Source organism: Carcharhinus amblyrhynchos, chromosome 17 (assembly GCF_965287045.1).
Source record: "Carcharhinus amblyrhynchos chromosome 17, sCarAmb.v2.hapA, whole genome shotgun sequence".
Taxonomy (NCBI): domain Eukaryota; kingdom Metazoa; phylum Chordata; class Chondrichthyes; order Carcharhiniformes; family Carcharhinidae; genus Carcharhinus; species Carcharhinus amblyrhynchos.
In genome coordinates this window covers 55,970,652-55,986,798 of record NC_137340.1, presented here as the reverse complement: position 1 = coordinate 55,986,798, position 16,147 = coordinate 55,970,652, and the positions used below count along the sequence as shown (strand labels likewise).

The window sequence follows — 16,147 nt, the reverse complement described above, 5'->3', positions numbered from 1 at the left end:
CAGCAGGAGGAGAGCTTTCTTTAGAAGATGGACCTGCACCAAGTAGATTGGAATCAAAGATTGTCAGTTAATGAGTAGGTTCAGGTACAGAGCAGATTCTGAGCTAAAACTTCCTGGATAAGTGAAATATTCCGATTAAAGTGAAACAGTAAAAGGAGGTTTCTCAGAAATGTTGGATCCTTGACTGAGAAGGAAACCAGATTGAACCTAGAACTTACAGCAGGGTAATAGGAAATAGAACAAAGAAAGTGGGTAAGTGGCTGAGATTCAAGGGAGCACAAAACATTTTAATAAAAACCAGCAACAGGATGGTTAAAGGAAACTTGAAGAAAATCAGAGAGCAGAAAGGTAATTTCTCCTGAAGATAGAAGCTGTGACTGAGATATCAAATTCACACTTTGTATTTCACTGGGAAAGAGAATTCTCCAATACAGCAGCGAGAAAGAGAACTCCAACCGTGTTAAACACAAATCCATTAATGACAGATTGGCAGAGCTGAAATTAGAGCAGGCACCCAGTCTGAGAGTGATCTATCCTGAGGGAATTAACAAGGTGCTGCCTAGAATCATCCAATGAAGCAATGCCCAGTGGACTGGGGATCAAACTCCTGCTCAGAAATAGAGATTAGTGATAACTCTTTGTGTTTGAAATTAGCAGAGCTGTTTATCAGTAATATGATCACTGCTCTTTTGGTATACATTAATGAACAGACTGAACTTTAGTAAACTGGTAACTCAGAAATGTGGCCTGGCACATTCTGTCCTGCCACCGCAATGTAGGATAATCCCAAGCAAAGCAACAATGAGGAGAATAGCAACAGACTATAAACTTCAAACAGAAAGAGTTGGAACAGGGTCAAGGAATGGAAATTCTGAAATCTAAAGGGAAAGGTTCAGTCAATGCAGCTGTAGAGTATCGTGGGTAAAGGCAAGCAGAGTGGGACAGGGAGGAACAGAGAGTTCCACAGTAACAAATAATAATGTGCATGCAAAGAACAGGAGTAAATAAAAAATAAAGTGAAAGGGATTTGTCATTTATATTAATGATTCAGATGAGAATATAGGGGGCATGGTTAGTAAGTTTGCAGATGACACCAAGACTGGTGGCATAGTGGACAGTGAAGAAAGGTATCGCCAATTGCAATGGGATTTTGATCAATTGGGCCAGTGGGCTGACGAATGACAGATGGAGTTTAATTTAGACAAATGCGAGGTGATGCATTTTGGTAGATTGAACCAGGGCAGGACTTACTCAGTTAATGGTGGGGCGTTGGGGAAAGTTACAGAACAACAAGATCTAGGGGCACAGGTTATAGCTCCCTGAAAGTGGAGTCACAGGTGGACAGAGTGGTGAAGAAGGCATTCGGCATGCTTGGTTTCATTGGTCAGAACATTGAATACAGGAGTTGGGACGTCTTGTTGAAGTTGTACAAGACATTGGGAAGGCCACACTTGGAATACTGTGTACAGTTCTGGTCACCCTATTATAGAAAGGATATTATTAAACTAGAAAGAGTGCAGAAAAGATTTACTAGGATGCTACCGAGACTTGATGGATTGAGTTATAAGGAGAGGCTGGATAGACTGGGACTTTTCTCTCTGGAGTGTAGGAGGCTGAGGGGTGAACTTATAGAGGTCTATAAAATAATGAGGGGACAGATCAGCTAGATAGTCAATATCTTTTCCCAAAGGTAGGGGAGTCTAAAACTAGAAGGCATAGGTTTAAGGTGAGAGGGGAGAGATTCAATAGTGTCCAGAGGGGCAATTTTTTCACACAGAGGGTGGTGAGTGTCTGGAACAAGCTGCCAGAGGTAGTAGTAGAGGCGGGTACAATTTTACCTTTTAAATAGGATTTAGATGGTTACATGGATACGATGGATATAGAGGGATATGGGCCAAATGTGGGCAATAGGGATTAGCTTAGAGGTTTCAAAAAAAAGGCAGCAGGGACAAGTTGGGCCAAAGGGTCTGTTTCCATGCTGTAAACCTCTATGACTCAATGACTATGACCTTAACTGAATGTGCAAAACCTTAGTAGAAAGATAAATGAACTAATGACACAAATGGAGATAAATAGTTTAGATCTAATCGCTATTAGGGAGAAATGGTTATAAGGTGACCAAAGCCACGGAATAATTATTCCTGAATATACAAGAATTCAAAAAGACAGAAAGAATGGAAAAGGAGAAGGGGTAGTTCTGAGAGTGGGGGGGAGGTGGGGGGGAACATAAGGACATTTGTGAGAAAGGATCTTGTCTTGGAAAATCTGAACTTTGAAGCATTATGGGAAGCGATTGGGAACGACAAAGGAGCATACTGCCCCAACAGAAGTTATACTGCTGGATTTAACAATAAACAGGAAATGATTGGAGTTTGTAACAAAAGCAATGGCTGTGTGAGGGGACTTTAATCCTCATCCTGACTGGGAAAATCAGATTGGCAGCGGTAGGCTAGAAGAGGAATTTGGGGATCACTTTCGCATTGGCCGTGTAGGTGCGGAAACTGGGGAAGTGATCAGTGGAATATAGAAATGACAAAGACATGAAACATTTTCTAACAGTCTCTAGAGAACAAGACAAAAATTACAGAGCAGACATGGAATATAATCAGGAGGTTAATAGAACTGAGGATATTAAGGGTTTCATTATTCTTTTTTGGGATGTGACCGTCAGTGGCTGGGTCAACATTTATTGCCCATCCCCCTTTGCCCTTGAGAAGGTGGTGGTGAGCTGTCTTCTTGAACCCGCTGCAGTTCATGTGGTGTAGGTACACAACCAGTAACCAGGGAGAGATCCCATCTGGTACCGGGGACTTGTCCACCTTAATGTAATTTAGGATACTCAACACTTCCTTCTTTGATATCGTGACATTCTCTAGAGCATTCACACACCTATCCCCGATCTCAACATCCATCATGTCCTTCTCCTTGGTGAATACTGATACAAAAGGATCTCACCCACTTCTTGTGGCTCCCTCATAACTTCCCTCCACTGTCCTTGAGTGAGCTTAACCCTTTCTTTTGCTACCTTCCTAGTGTACACATAAAAAGCCTTGGGATTCTCTTTGGACCTATTTGCTAAAGATATTTCATGGCCCTTTTTTGCCCTCCTAATTCCATGTTTAAGTTCCTGCTTTGTCCTGAATAGTTTTGAGTTTCACCCATCCAGACAAGTGGGGAATATTCCATCACACTCCTGACTTGTGCCTTGTGGACAGTGGATAGACTGTAAGGAGTCAGGAGGTTAGTTATTCGCCACAGGATTCCCAGCCTCTGAGCTGCTCTTGTAACCACAGTGTTTATATTGCTGGGCTCAGTTCAATTTCTGGTCAATAGGACCCCCCAGGATGTTGATGGTGGGGGATTCAGCAATGGTAATGCCATTGAGTGTGGGTGATGGTTAGAGTTTCTCTTGTTGTGAAAGTGGATAATTATTATCAACTGAGAGAAAGTGTTGGAGAAACCTGAGGGACGAAAATGTAACAAATCCCCAGCACCTGATGACCTCTGTCCTTGGAGTGGCAGAGATAATGGTACACAAATTATAATTCCTGCAATTCTGGAATGGCCCCCGTGGATTGGAAATGAACAAATATAACACTACTTCTCATGAAGAAAGAAGGAGAGAGTAAACAGGGAACTACAGAGCAGTTAGTCTAATATCAGGACCCAGAGAAAGAGCTGAAATCTGAATGAAGGAAATTTTAAGAATGCATTTAGAAAAATTAGTGTATGGTAAATAATGAAAAGAAAATCACATTTTTCAATTGTATTTGGAGTTTTTTGTGGATGTAACTGGCAGGGTAGATAAAGGGGAAGCAGTGGATGTCGTGTACCTGGATACAGAGTGGTTAATTTGATGGACAGCAAGGTAGCAGGTGGGGAACAATGTGGGGCAGTGTGGGATTATTCAAATGTAATGTTTGCTGTCAATGATCTTACCGTTCCGTTCATTCTCGACAGTGCGAAAGAATCTTCATCATTTTCAGACAAAGGAAGAGGAAGAATCTGCCTTGATTAACATTCACACTCCGGTATTCCTGGGTGACAAAAGTTCCTTTCAAACCCTCTACTTCTTTAATTAACCGCATTGACCTTCGCCACAAGTAAAGATAGGAATTCCCATCTCCATCAATCTCCTGGAGTCCTCACTGTGGAGGCGAAGTGGGTACAGCCTGAGGGCACTGAGGGTGATGTGCCCTGTCCAGGGATATTTGTTGCTTCCACATGTCCCTGTGCTTGACCTACTCCAATCCCCCGCTCCCACCCCTGACTTGTTTCCCCCCTCCCACCCCACCTGTCCCTCCCCTTGACCCTTCCCTCGCTCCTACCCACCCATCCCTCTCCCGACCCCCGCCCCCATTCCCACCCCACCTGTTTCTCTCCCTGACCGCTCCCCCATTCCTAGGTGACCATCAGTGGGAGATGTGGATCTGCAGAGATGGAGACTGAGGTTTGCGGTGGCTGTGATTAACCCTGAACTCGGTATGTTTGGTACCAGGGCCTCGGAGTATGAACTCCTGACTAGAGGCTGGTTTGTGTGATACGGAAAAGATGTTAATTCTCATTGTCGGAGGATCCAGACACTGGAGGAATGACTCACTCAGGGAATATTTTCAAATACTCTGCAATTAGCGCCAGATCAATTTGCTTTTTGTGTCAATAAAAGCTGATATAGAGACACGTGTTGTTTCTGGAATGTTTCTCCACATCATTCAGAATGTTCTTCCTGGTGATGATTATGTGGTTCCCCATAAACAGGAACCAGACATCATGGCCTCGCCAGTAGAATGACAGGCCCCCCTGGGAGGTCAGGAGCAGAGGAGGGCCCCTTGGGCAGTGCCAGCCTGGCACCCTGCCACTGCCTACCAGGCACACTGGCACTGCCAGCCTGGCACCTTGCCAATTCCAATAGGGCATCCTGGCACTACTAGCCTGGTCCCTGGGAACAGGGCCTGAAGGGGGCAGGAATAGATGGGGTGGGCTGTTTGGTGGGGGGTGGGGGGGGTGAAATTGCTGCACACTCTGCAACAGTGACTGGGGGGGGGGGGGTGTCATAATCATTCCAGGTGAGGGGGGGTGGTGATCGATCTTGGTGAGGTGGGGGATGTGGCGATTGGCCGGTGGGTGGGAGGTTGGAATAGATCACAAAGACCAGCCTGCCTGTAACTAGCAGAAGCAGTGACAGTGATCTGTGCTTGTGCAATTACACACTTTGCTACAATGCACAGTTCTGGTCGCCTCACTACAGGAAGGATGTGGAAGCTACTGAGAGGGTGCAGAGGAGATTTACAAGGATGTTGCCTGGATTGGGAGGCATGCCTTATGAGGATAGGTTGAGGGAGCTGGGACTCTTCTCCCTGGAGAGACGAAGATTGAGAGGTGACCTGATAGAGGTTTATAAAATGTTGAGAGGAATAGATAGGGTGGATTCTCGGAGGCTATTTCCCAGGGCTGAAATGGTCGCTACGAGAGGACACAGGTTTAAGGTGCTGGGGAGCAGGTACAGAGGAGATGTTAGGGGTAAGTTTTTCACTCAGAGGGTGGTGAGTGAGTGGAATCAGCTGCTGTCGGTGGTGGTGGAGGCGAACTCACTGGGGGCTTTTAAAAGACTTCTGGATGAGTATATGGGATTTAATGGGATTGAGGGTTATAGATAGGCCTGGTAGGTATGGATATGATCGGCACAACTTGTGGGTCGAAGGGCCTGTTTGTGCTGTAGTGTTCTATGTTCTATTTCCATTTGTAATCTCCTAACTTGGTTTTATTAGTCAGAACATTGAATACAGGAGTTGGGACGTCTTGTTGAAGTTGTACAAGACATTGGTAAGGCCACACTTGGAATACTGTGTACAGTTCTGGTCACCCTATTATAGAAAGGATATTATTAAACTAGAAAGAGTGCAGAAAAGATTTACTAGGATGCTACCGGGACTTGATGGTTTGAGTAATAAGGAGAGGCTGGATAGACTGGGACTTTTTTCTCTGGAGCGTAGAAGGCTGAGGGGTGATTTTATAGAGGTCTATAAAATAATGAGGGGCACAGATCAGCTAGATAGTCAATATCTTTTCCCAAGAGGGCAGAGGTTTAAGGTGAGAGGGGAGAGATACAAAAGAGTCCAGGGGTGCAATTTTTTCATACAGAGGGTGGTGAGTGTCTGGAACAAGCTGTTTTTTAAAAAGCATTTAGACAGTTATAGGGTAAGATGGGTATAGAGGGACATGGGCCAAATGCGGGCAATTAGGATTAGCTTAGGGGTTTTTGAAAAAAGGGCAGCATGGACATGTTGGGCGGAATGGCCTGTTTCCCTGCTGTAAACCTCTATGACTCTGTGACTCTAACTATGTGAGGGATTGTGGGTGTTAAACTACAAGAAAAGATGTGATTTGTACACGGAGATTCAGGATAACAATAATGGAATTATTGGAGGAGATGTTGATTGTACAGAATAGAAATGAAACCAGAGCAGCAGCAAATGAAACACCCAAATAACATCAGCATCAAACAGTGTAAGCGGTTCGTAAGCAATTATTCAACTACATAAATTTGTAACATAAGAACGGCAAGCTTCCTTCCCTAGAGTACATCAGTGAACCAGGGGTTTTCACCAACGGCTCATCATTAGACTTTAATTCCAGAGTTTTCTTGAATTCAAGTGTTATCTGCTGCGGTGGGATTTGAACCCAGGTGCTCTGAGTATGACCCTGGCTCTCTGGATGACCAGTCCCGAGCTGATATCACTGCACCAGCACCTTCCAACTCATTGAGGTGTTAAAGAATTTGATTGGGTCATTTCCTGTGGTGGGGGAGGGGTCCAGGAGAATGGGGCAGAACCTGGAGGCAGTCAGTTCAGGACGATGAATCACTCCCCCACACAGGGGCAAGTGGAAATTGGGAATCTTCTCCCCGCAGATAGCTGTGGATAAGGCAGGCCGTGGAGGAGTGGGGTAGGGGCAACTGGTGATAGATCGCTGATGGGATCAAGGATAGAGGCAGATGTTGGCAAACTAGCCAATATATGACTGAATGATAGAACCGGCTGAAGGGCTGAATTGCTACTGCTTGTAGTATGGACAAAGAGGCCAGGTTTGGGTCACAGGACAGGTGTGAGAGGCTAATCCTGTCTGAATCACAGAGACAGGAAATTAAACAGGGCAACTGTCAGAGGGCCAGAGACTGACCAGGAACAGTATTCCAGAGAATGGCCTCACAGAGTTTATCTACTGATTGGATTAAATCTGGAATTAAAAGTCTAATGATGACCATGAAGCCATTGTTGATTGTTAGAAAAACCTATCTGATTTATTAATGTCCTTTAGGGAAGGAAATCTGCCATCCTTAACTATAAGGTTCATGGTGGGAGATATAGGAGGGATGTCCGAGGTAGATTCTTCACTCAGAGAGTGGTTGGGGTGTGGAATGCACTGCCTGCTGTGATAGTGGAGTCGGACACTTTAGGAACTTTCAAGCGGTTATTGGATAGGCACATGGAGCACACCAGAATGATAGGGAGTGGGATAGCCTGATCTTGGGTTTGGACAAAGCTCAGCACAACATTGAGGGGCCGAAGGGCCTGTGCTGTGCTGTACTGTTCTTTGTTCTATATTCCTGATTGCTGCTTCTATTTAGCAGCCTATGTGAAGGGTACTATATACAGGCAGTTTTAGCCGGGTCTCAGTGACAATGTGCTGTGTGTGTTTGTTCTGGGAAATCAAAGCCGGATTTCAAGCGGAAATGACAGGTTTCCTTGACTACAAATAGCCCCACCTGCTGGACAGGTGTGTGCTCGCTCTGTGTCACCCACACCTGCCCATCGGGCAGTCTCACTCCCAATAGGATCACAGATTGAAACCTGAGACTTCAGCAAGGCGAGCGCTGAAGGAAAGAGTTTTCCACAAACCGGGCTCAGCCCAGGGAACGGACAAAGTCTCACTTCTCTCCAACCGACATTCCCAACACCCAGCGCCATGGATCGCTTTGTCAATATCTTCCGCTATTTCCAATCCAACTCGGAGTCAATGATGAATGGGATTTGTGGAATCCTAGCCTTGGCGAGTATCCGGATTTACACCACCTTCCAGTTTATCTGTCCGTGTTTGCCCGTCTACAACACTGTCTATGGGATTGGTGTCATGTTCCTGCCTCCCATAATCCTCTTCCTCTGTGGGATCATTGTGAACAAGCACTCGCTGCTAATGATGGAGGAATGGCAGCGACCAGAGAGTGGGAGACCCAAGGATGCTGCTGTGCTTCGCTACATGTTCCTGGCTGTGGCCCAGAGGGCAGCGCTCGCTCCCACTGTCTGGCTCATTGTTGCTCTGCTGGATGGCAAGTGCGTTGTCTGTGCCTTCAGCACCTCGGTGGATCCCAGTCGCTTTATCAACATGAGCACCTTTCCAGGCGAAGATTTACTGCTCCTTTTGTCCAAGGTGCCCTGTAAGGACCTGACAGCTGAGCACCTGCAGTACCACTTTCCCAGGAAAGCAGTGTACAGGTATCTCCGCTCCGTCTCCCAGGTAAATCACACTGCAGTGTACAGGTATCTCCGCTCCGTCTCCCAGGTAAATCACACTGCAGTGTACAGGTATCTCCGCTCCGTCTCCCAGGTAAATCACACTGCAGTGTACAGGTATCTCCGCTCCGTCTCCCAGGTAAATCACACTGCAGTGTACAGGTATCCCCGTTCCGTCTCCCAGGTAAATCACACTGCAGTGTACAGGTATCCCCGCTCCGTCTCCCAGGTAAATCACACTGCAGTGTACAGGTATCTCCGCTCTGTCTCCCAGGTAAATCACACTGCAGTGTACAGGTATCTCCGCTCCGTCTCCCAGGTAAATCACACTGCAGTGTACAGGTATCTCCGCTCCGTCTCCCAGGTAAATCACACTGCAGTGTACAGGTATCCCCGCTCCGTCTCCCAGGTAAATCACACTGCAGTGTACAGGTATCTCCGCTCTGTCTCCCAGGTAAATCACACTGCAGTGTACAGGTATCTCCGCTCCGTCTCCCAGGTAAATCACACTGCAGTGTACAGGTATCCCCGCTCCGTCTCCCAGGTAAATCACACTGCAGTGTACAGGTATCTCCGCTCTGTCTCCCAGGTAAATCACACTGCAGTGTACAGGTATCTCCGCTCCGTCTCCCAGGTAAATCACACTGCAGTGTACAGGTATCCCCGCTCCGTCTCCCAGGTAAATCACACTGCAGTGTACAGGTATCTCCGCTCTGTCTCCCAGGTAAATCACACTGCAGTGTACAGGTATCTCCGCTCCGTCTCCCAGGTAAATCACACTGCAGTGTACAGGTATCCCCGCTCTGTCTCCCAGGTAAATCACACTGCAGTGTACAGGTATCCCCGCTCCATCTCCCAGGTAAATCACACTGCAGTGTACAGGTATCCCCGCTCCGTCTCCCAGGTAAATCACACTGCAGTGTACAGGTATCTCCGCTCCGTCTCCCAGGTAAATCACACTGCAGTGTACAGGTATCCCCGCTCCATCTCCCAGGTAAATCACACTGCAGTGTACAGGTATCCCCGCTCCGTCTCCCAGGTAAATCACACTGCAGTGTACAGGTATCTCCGCTCCGTCTCCCAGGTAAATCACACTGCAGTGTACAGGTATCCCCGCTCCATCTCCCAGGTAAATCACACTGCAGTGTACAGGTATCTCCGCTCCGTCTCCCAGGTAAATCACACTGCAGTGTACAGGTATCCCCGCTCCATCTCCCAGGTAAATCACACTGCAGTGTACAGGTATCCCCGCTCCATCTCCCAGGTAAATCACACTGCAGTGTACAGGTATCCCCGCTCCGTCTCCCAGGTAAATCACACTGCAGTGTACAGGTATCCCCGCTCCATCTCCCAGGTAAATCACACTGCAGTGTACAGGTATCCCCGCTCCGTCTCCCAGGTAAATCACACTGCAGTGTACAGGTATCTCCGCTCCGTCTCCCAGGTAAATCACACTGCAGTGTACAGGTATCCCCGCTCCGTCTCCCAGGTAAATCACACTGCAGTGTACAGGTATCTCCGCTCCGTCTCCCAGGTAAATCACACTGCAGTGTACAGGTATCCCCGCTCCATCTCCCAGGTAAATCACACTGCAGTGTACAGGTATCTCCGCTCCGTCTCCCAGGTAAATCACACTGCAGTGTACAGGTATCCCCGCTCCATCTCCCAGGTAAATCACACTGCAGTGTACAGGTATCCCCGCTCCGTCTCCCAGGTAAATCACACTGCAGTGTACAGGTATCTCCGCTCTGTCTCCCAGGTAAATCACACTGCAGTGTACAGGTATCCCCGCTCCGTCTCCCAGGTAAATCACACTGCAGTGTACAGGTATCCCCGCTCCATCTCCCAGGTAAATCACACTGCAGTGTACAGGTATCCCCGCTCCGTCTCCCAGGTAAATCACACTGCAGTGTACAGGTATCCCCGCTCCATCTCCCAGGTAAATCACACTGCAGTGTACAGGTATCCCCGCTCCGTCTCCCAGGTAAATCACACTGCAGTGTACAGGTATCTCCGCTCCGTCTCCCAGGTAAATCACACTGCAGTGTACAGGTATCCCCGCTCCGTCTCCCAGGTAAATCACACTGCAGTGTACAGGTATCTCCGCTCCGTCTCCCAGGTAAATCACACTGCAGTGTACAGGTATCCCCGCTCCATCTCCCAGGTAAATCACACTGCAGTGTACAGGTATCTCCGCTCCGTCTCCCAGGTAAATCACACTGCAGTGTACAGGTATCCCCGCTCCATCTCCCAGGTAAATCACACTGCAGTGTACAGGTATCCCCGCTCCGTCTCCCAGGTAAATCACACTGCAGTGTACAGGTATCTCCGCTCTGTCTCCCAGGTAAATCACACTGCAGTGTACAGGTATCCCCGCTCCGTCTCCCAGGTAAATCACACTGCAGTGTACAGGTATCTCCGCTCCGTCTCCCAGGTAAATCACACTGCAGTGTACAGGTATCTCCGCTCCGTCTCCCAGGTAAATCACACTGCAGTGTACAGGTATCTCCGCTCCGTCTCCCAGGTAAATCACACTGCAGTGTACAGGTATCCCCGCTCCGTCTCCCAGGTAAATCACACTGCAGTGTACAGGTATCTCCGCTCCGTCTCCCAGGTAAATCACACTGCAGTGTACAGGTATCTCCGCTCCGTCTCCCAGGTAAATCACACTGCAGTGTACAGGTATCTCCGCTCCGTCTCCCAGGTAAATCACACTGCAGTGTACAGGTATCTCCGCTCCGTCTCCCAGGTAAATCACACTGCAGTGTACAGCGCTATGGAGCTTAGTGTGGTCATTGTATAGAGATAGAGATTAGTCATTATCTAATTAACTTTTGGGATAGGCTGGAGGGACTGAATGGTCTCCTGTTTCTATGACAATACATTTTATTGATTAATGGTAAAAATGACTGGGCAACAATTAAAGCAGGCAGCAAAGAGTCAAGGTTCAAAGGCTAACAATGTGGCAGGGGTCAGGGGTCAGGCAGCAGTGTGAGGTCCCGGGGACAAGGGTCAGAGGGCAGAGGTCAGGGGGCAGGGGGCAGAGGTTGGGGCATCTGGCAGGTGGCAGAGGCCAGGTGCCAGGATCGGTGATGGAAAGATGGAACCGATTCCCAGGAAGTGTTCGGGACACTGGGATCATTGAGTTGATTTGATGTTGAGGGTGGGAGGGTTTCAGTGTCCAGTCAGGTTGGTTTTTCCAGTGGCTGTTCTTTGTCCTCAGGCTCTGGGATGGAGTCTCCTCTTCTTGCTGGTCTTGGTAGGATTCCTGGCTCGCTGCTTCAAGCCGTGTTCCCAACACGTCACCTTCCTACAGAGTAAATACTGGAGCAACTACATTGATACTGAGCAGAGTGCCTTTGAGCAGGCGTGCTGTGACCACGCACGAGACTTTGCTCGCTATTGTGTCATCCAGTTCTTCCAGAACATGCAGATGGAGCGAAAAACACATTGCCCAGAAATGACTGCTCTCTTTAGCAATGAGACGGACCATCTGCACGGCATCAGGAACAAGGAACAGCTCAATAACCTCCTGATGAGATGGTTCATTGCAAAACCACCTCTGGATATCAGTCCCATCAGCCAACAGCGAGGGAATTCCTACCCTCAGACAACCTGGGAGAGCTCCCAGCGACAGCCCACAGCCCGGGATAAACCCCAGCAACACCCCATAGACTTGGAGAGTCCCCAGCAGCAGCCCACTGCCCGGGAGAGGAGCCATGGACAGCCCACAGCCCGGGAGAGGAGCCATGGACAGCCCACCGCCCGGGAGAGGAGCCATGGACAGCCCACATTGCCGCGGGTCACTGTCAAACACACGGTGCTGTAGGAGCTCCTGCATCTCCATCAGGCCCCAACTCCCCCAACAAACTCCAGACACAGAAACAACTATCAGGCAAACAAACATCAATCACCCCCACCCCCCACACTGACCACTAACTGCCCCTCACCCCCCACACTGACCACTAACTGCCCCCCACCCCCCCACACTGACCACTAACTGCCCCCCACCCCCCCACACTGACCACTAACTGCCCCCCACCCCCCCACACTGACCACTAACTGCCCCCCACCCCCCACACTGACCACTAACTGCCCCCCACCCCCCCACACTGACCACTAACTGCCCCTCACCCCCCCACACTGACCACTAACTGCCCCCCACCCCCCACACTGACCACTAACTGCCCCTCACCCCCCACACTGACCACTAACTGCCCCTCAACCCCCCCACACTGACCACTAACTGCCCCTCACCCCCCACACTGACCACTAACTGCCCCTCACCCCCCACACTGACCACTAACTGCCCCCCACCCCCCCACACTGACCACTAACTGCCCCCCACCCCCCCACACTGACCACTAACTGCCCCCCACCCCCCCACACTGACCACTAACTGCCCCCCACCCCCCACACTGACCACTAACTGCCCCCCACCCCCCCACACTGACCACTAACTGCCCCTCACCCCCCCACACTGACCACTAACTGCCCCCCACCCCCCACACTGACCACTAACTGCCCCTCACCCCCCACACTGACCACTAACTGCCCCTCAACCCCCCCACACTGACCACTAACTGCCCCTCACCCCCCACACTGACCACTAACTGCCCCTCACCCCCCACACTGACCACTAACTGCCCCTCACCCCCCACACTGACCACTAACTGCCCCTCACCCCCCCACACTGACCACTAACTGCCCCTCACCCCCCACACTGACCACTAACTGCCCCTCACCCCCCCACACTGACCACTAACTGCCCCTCACCCCCCCACACTGACCACTAACTGCCCCTCACCCCCCACACTGACCACTAACTGCCCCTCACCCCCCCCACACTGACCACTAACTGCCCCTCACCCCCCACACTGACCACTAACTGCCCCTCACCCCCCCACACTGACCACTAACTGCCCCTCACCCCCCCACACTGACCACTAACTGCCCCCCACCCCCCCACACTGACCACTAACTGCCCCCCACCCCCCCACACTGACCACTAACTGCCCCCCACCCCCCCACACTGACCACTAACTGCCCCCCACCCCCCCACACTGACCACTAACTGCCCCTCACCCCCCCACACTGACCACTAACTGCCCCTCACCCCCCACACTGACCACTAACTGCCCCTCACCCCCCACACTGACCACTAACTGCCCCTCATCTCTCCTTGCCAAGAGTTTAGACCACTCTCTCTATAAGTCACTGCCCCCTCCGGGGGGAGACCCGGGGTAATAAATGCTGATGAATTTACACAGAAAGGGGCAAAAAATGAAGTCCAGAGACAGAGTGAGGGCACAAGTGAGGAGGCCGAGGGAGGAGGCCGAGGGAGGAGGCTGAGGGATGGGAGCAGAAACATCTTCTGTCGCTCGCTCTCGATCACTTTCCCAGCACAGCCCAAACCCGCAACCCCGAACCATTCAATACTCAGGAGTTCACAGCACCGAGGGAGTGCCGCACTGTCAGAGGGTCAGTACTGAGGGAGTGCCGCACTGTCAGAGGGTCAGTGCTGAGGGAGTGCCGCACTGTCAGAGGGTCAGTACTGAGGGAGTGCCGCACTGTCAGAGGGTCAGTGCTGAGGGAGTGCCGCACTGTCAGAGGGTCAGTGCTGAGGGAGTGCCGCACTGTCAGAGGGGCAGTGCTGAGGGAGTGCCGCACTGTCAGAGGGTCAGTACTGAGGGAGCGCCGCACTGTCAGAGGGTCAGTACTGAGGGAGTGCCGCACTGTCAGAGGGGCAGTGCTGAGGGAGTGCCGCACTGTCAGAGGGTCAGTACTGAGGGAGCGCCGCACTGTCAGAGGGTCAGTGCTGAGGGAGTGCCGCACTGTCAGAGGGTCAGTACTGAGGGAGTGCCGCACTGTCAGAGGGTCAGTGCTGAGGGAGTGCCGCACTGTCAGAGGGTCAGTGCTGAGGGAGTGCCGCACTGTCAGAGGGTCAGTGCTGAGGGAGTGCCGCACTGTCGGAGGGTCAGTGCTGCAATCCCTCAGTTCTGAGGACGGTCACCTCAGCACCTCACTGTACTGCAAGCCCACAGATAACCTCACAATGCTCCACTTCTCCAGTTTCCACCCTAAACACGTTAAAGAAGCCATCCCCTACAGACAATCTCTCCGTATACACAGGATTTGCTCAGATGAGGAGGATCGTGACAGACACCTCCAGACGCTGAAAGATGCCCTCATAAGAACAGGATATGGTGCTCGACTCATAGATCGACAGTTCCGACGCACCACAGTGAAGATCCTCCTCAGAAGATAAACACGGGACACAGTGGACAGAGTGCCCTTCGTCGTCCAGTACTTCCCCGGAGCGGAGAAGTTACGACATCTTCTCCGGAGTCTTCAACATATCATTGATGAAGACGAACATCTCGCCAGGGCCATCCCCACACCCCCACTTCTTGCTTTCAGACAACCACACAACCTCAAACAGACCATTGTTCACAGCAAACTACCCAGCCTTCAGGAGAACAGTGACCACAATACCACACAACCCTGCCACAGCAACCTCTGCAAGACATGCCGGATCATCGACATGGATACCATCATCTCACGTGAGAATACCATCCACCAGGTACACGGTAAATACTCTTGCAACTCGGCCAACATTGTCTACCTGATACGTTGCAAGAAAGGATGTCCCGAAGCATGGTACATTGGGGAGACCATGCAGACGCTACGACAACAGATGAATGAACATCGCTCGACAGTCACCAGGCAAGACTGTTCCCTTCCTGTTGGCGAACACTTCAGTGGTCACGGGCATTCAGCCTCTGACCTTCGGGTAAGCATTCTCCAAGGCGGCCTTCACGACACACGACAGCGCAGAGTCGCTGAGCAGAGACTGATAGCCAAGTTCCGCACACATGAGGACGGTCTCAACAGGGATCTTGGGTTCATGTCGCACTATCTGTAACCCCCGTGACTTGCCTGGGTTTGCAAAACCTCACTTACTGTACTGTCTGGAGACAATGCACATCTCTTTAAACTGTGCTTAACCCTCTCTCCACTCACATTGTCTGTACCTTTAATACTTGATTAACTGTAAAGATTCACATTCTAATCATTATTCTGTAAATTGAGTTTGTGTCTTTATATGTCCTGTTTGTGAACAGAACTCCCACTCACCGGATGAAGGGGCAGTGCTCCGAAAGCTAGTGGCTTTTGCTACCAAATAAACCTGTTGGACTTTAACCTGGTGTTGTGAGATTTCTTACTGTGTTTACCCCAGTCCAACACCGGCATCTCCACATCATGAATGCCGCACTGTCAGAGGGTCAGTGCTGAGGGAGTGCCGCACTGTCAGAGGGTCAGTACTGAGGGAGTGCCGCACGGTCAGAGGGTCAGTGCTGAGGGAGTGCCGCACTGTCAGAGGGTCAGTACTGAGGGAGTGCCGCACTGTCAGAGGGTCAGCGCTGAGGGAGTGCCGCACTGTCAGAGGGTCAGTACTGAGGGAGTGCCGCACTGTCAGAGGGTCAGTGCTGAGGGAGTGCCGCACTGTCAGAGGGTCAGCGCTGAGGGAGTGCCGCACTGTCAGAGGGTCAGTACTGAGGGAGTGCCGCACTGTCAGAGGGTCAGTACTGAGGGGGCGCCGCACTGTCAGAGGGTCAGTGCTGAGGGAGTGCCGC

The 16,147-nt window shown here is 50.5% G+C and overlaps 2 protein-coding genes across 2 annotated transcripts in view; both read left to right on the top strand.

Annotated features, from left to right (window-relative positions):
- Positions 1–4,266, top strand: part of LOC145354259 (gamma-glutamyl hydrolase-like) — a 28,773-nt gene extending 24,507 nt beyond the window's left edge. Inside the window, exon 10 of the mRNA XM_080205348.1 lies at positions 3,961–4,266. Coding sequence (XP_080061474.1) covers positions 3,961–4,082 — 122 coding nt within the window. The 3' untranslated portion in view covers positions 4,083–4,266. The remainder of the gene's footprint in view (positions 1–3,960) is intronic.
- Positions 4,267–7,965: 3,699 nt separating this feature from the next.
- On the top strand, positions 7,966–12,339 carry LOC145354268 (calcium homeostasis modulator protein 3-like). Its single transcript, XM_080205357.1, has 2 exons — positions 7,966–8,514; positions 11,734–12,339. Exons 1-2 carry the CDS (start codon positions 7,966–7,968, stop codon positions 12,337–12,339), a joined length of 1,155 nt encoding a protein of 384 aa, XP_080061483.1.
- Positions 12,340–16,147: the final 3,808 nt, after the last annotated feature.

Excerpts from the sequence above, each read along its gene's own strand:
- LOC145354268 (XM_080205357.1), top strand. The coding sequence starts at position 7,966 with ATGGATCGCTTTGTCAATATCTTCCGCTATTTCCAATCCAACTCGGAG. Across the intron at positions 8,515-11,733 it reads ATCTCCGCTCCGTCTCCCAG|GCTCTGGGATGGAGTCTCCT; the intron begins GTAAATCACACT and ends CTTTGTCCTCAG.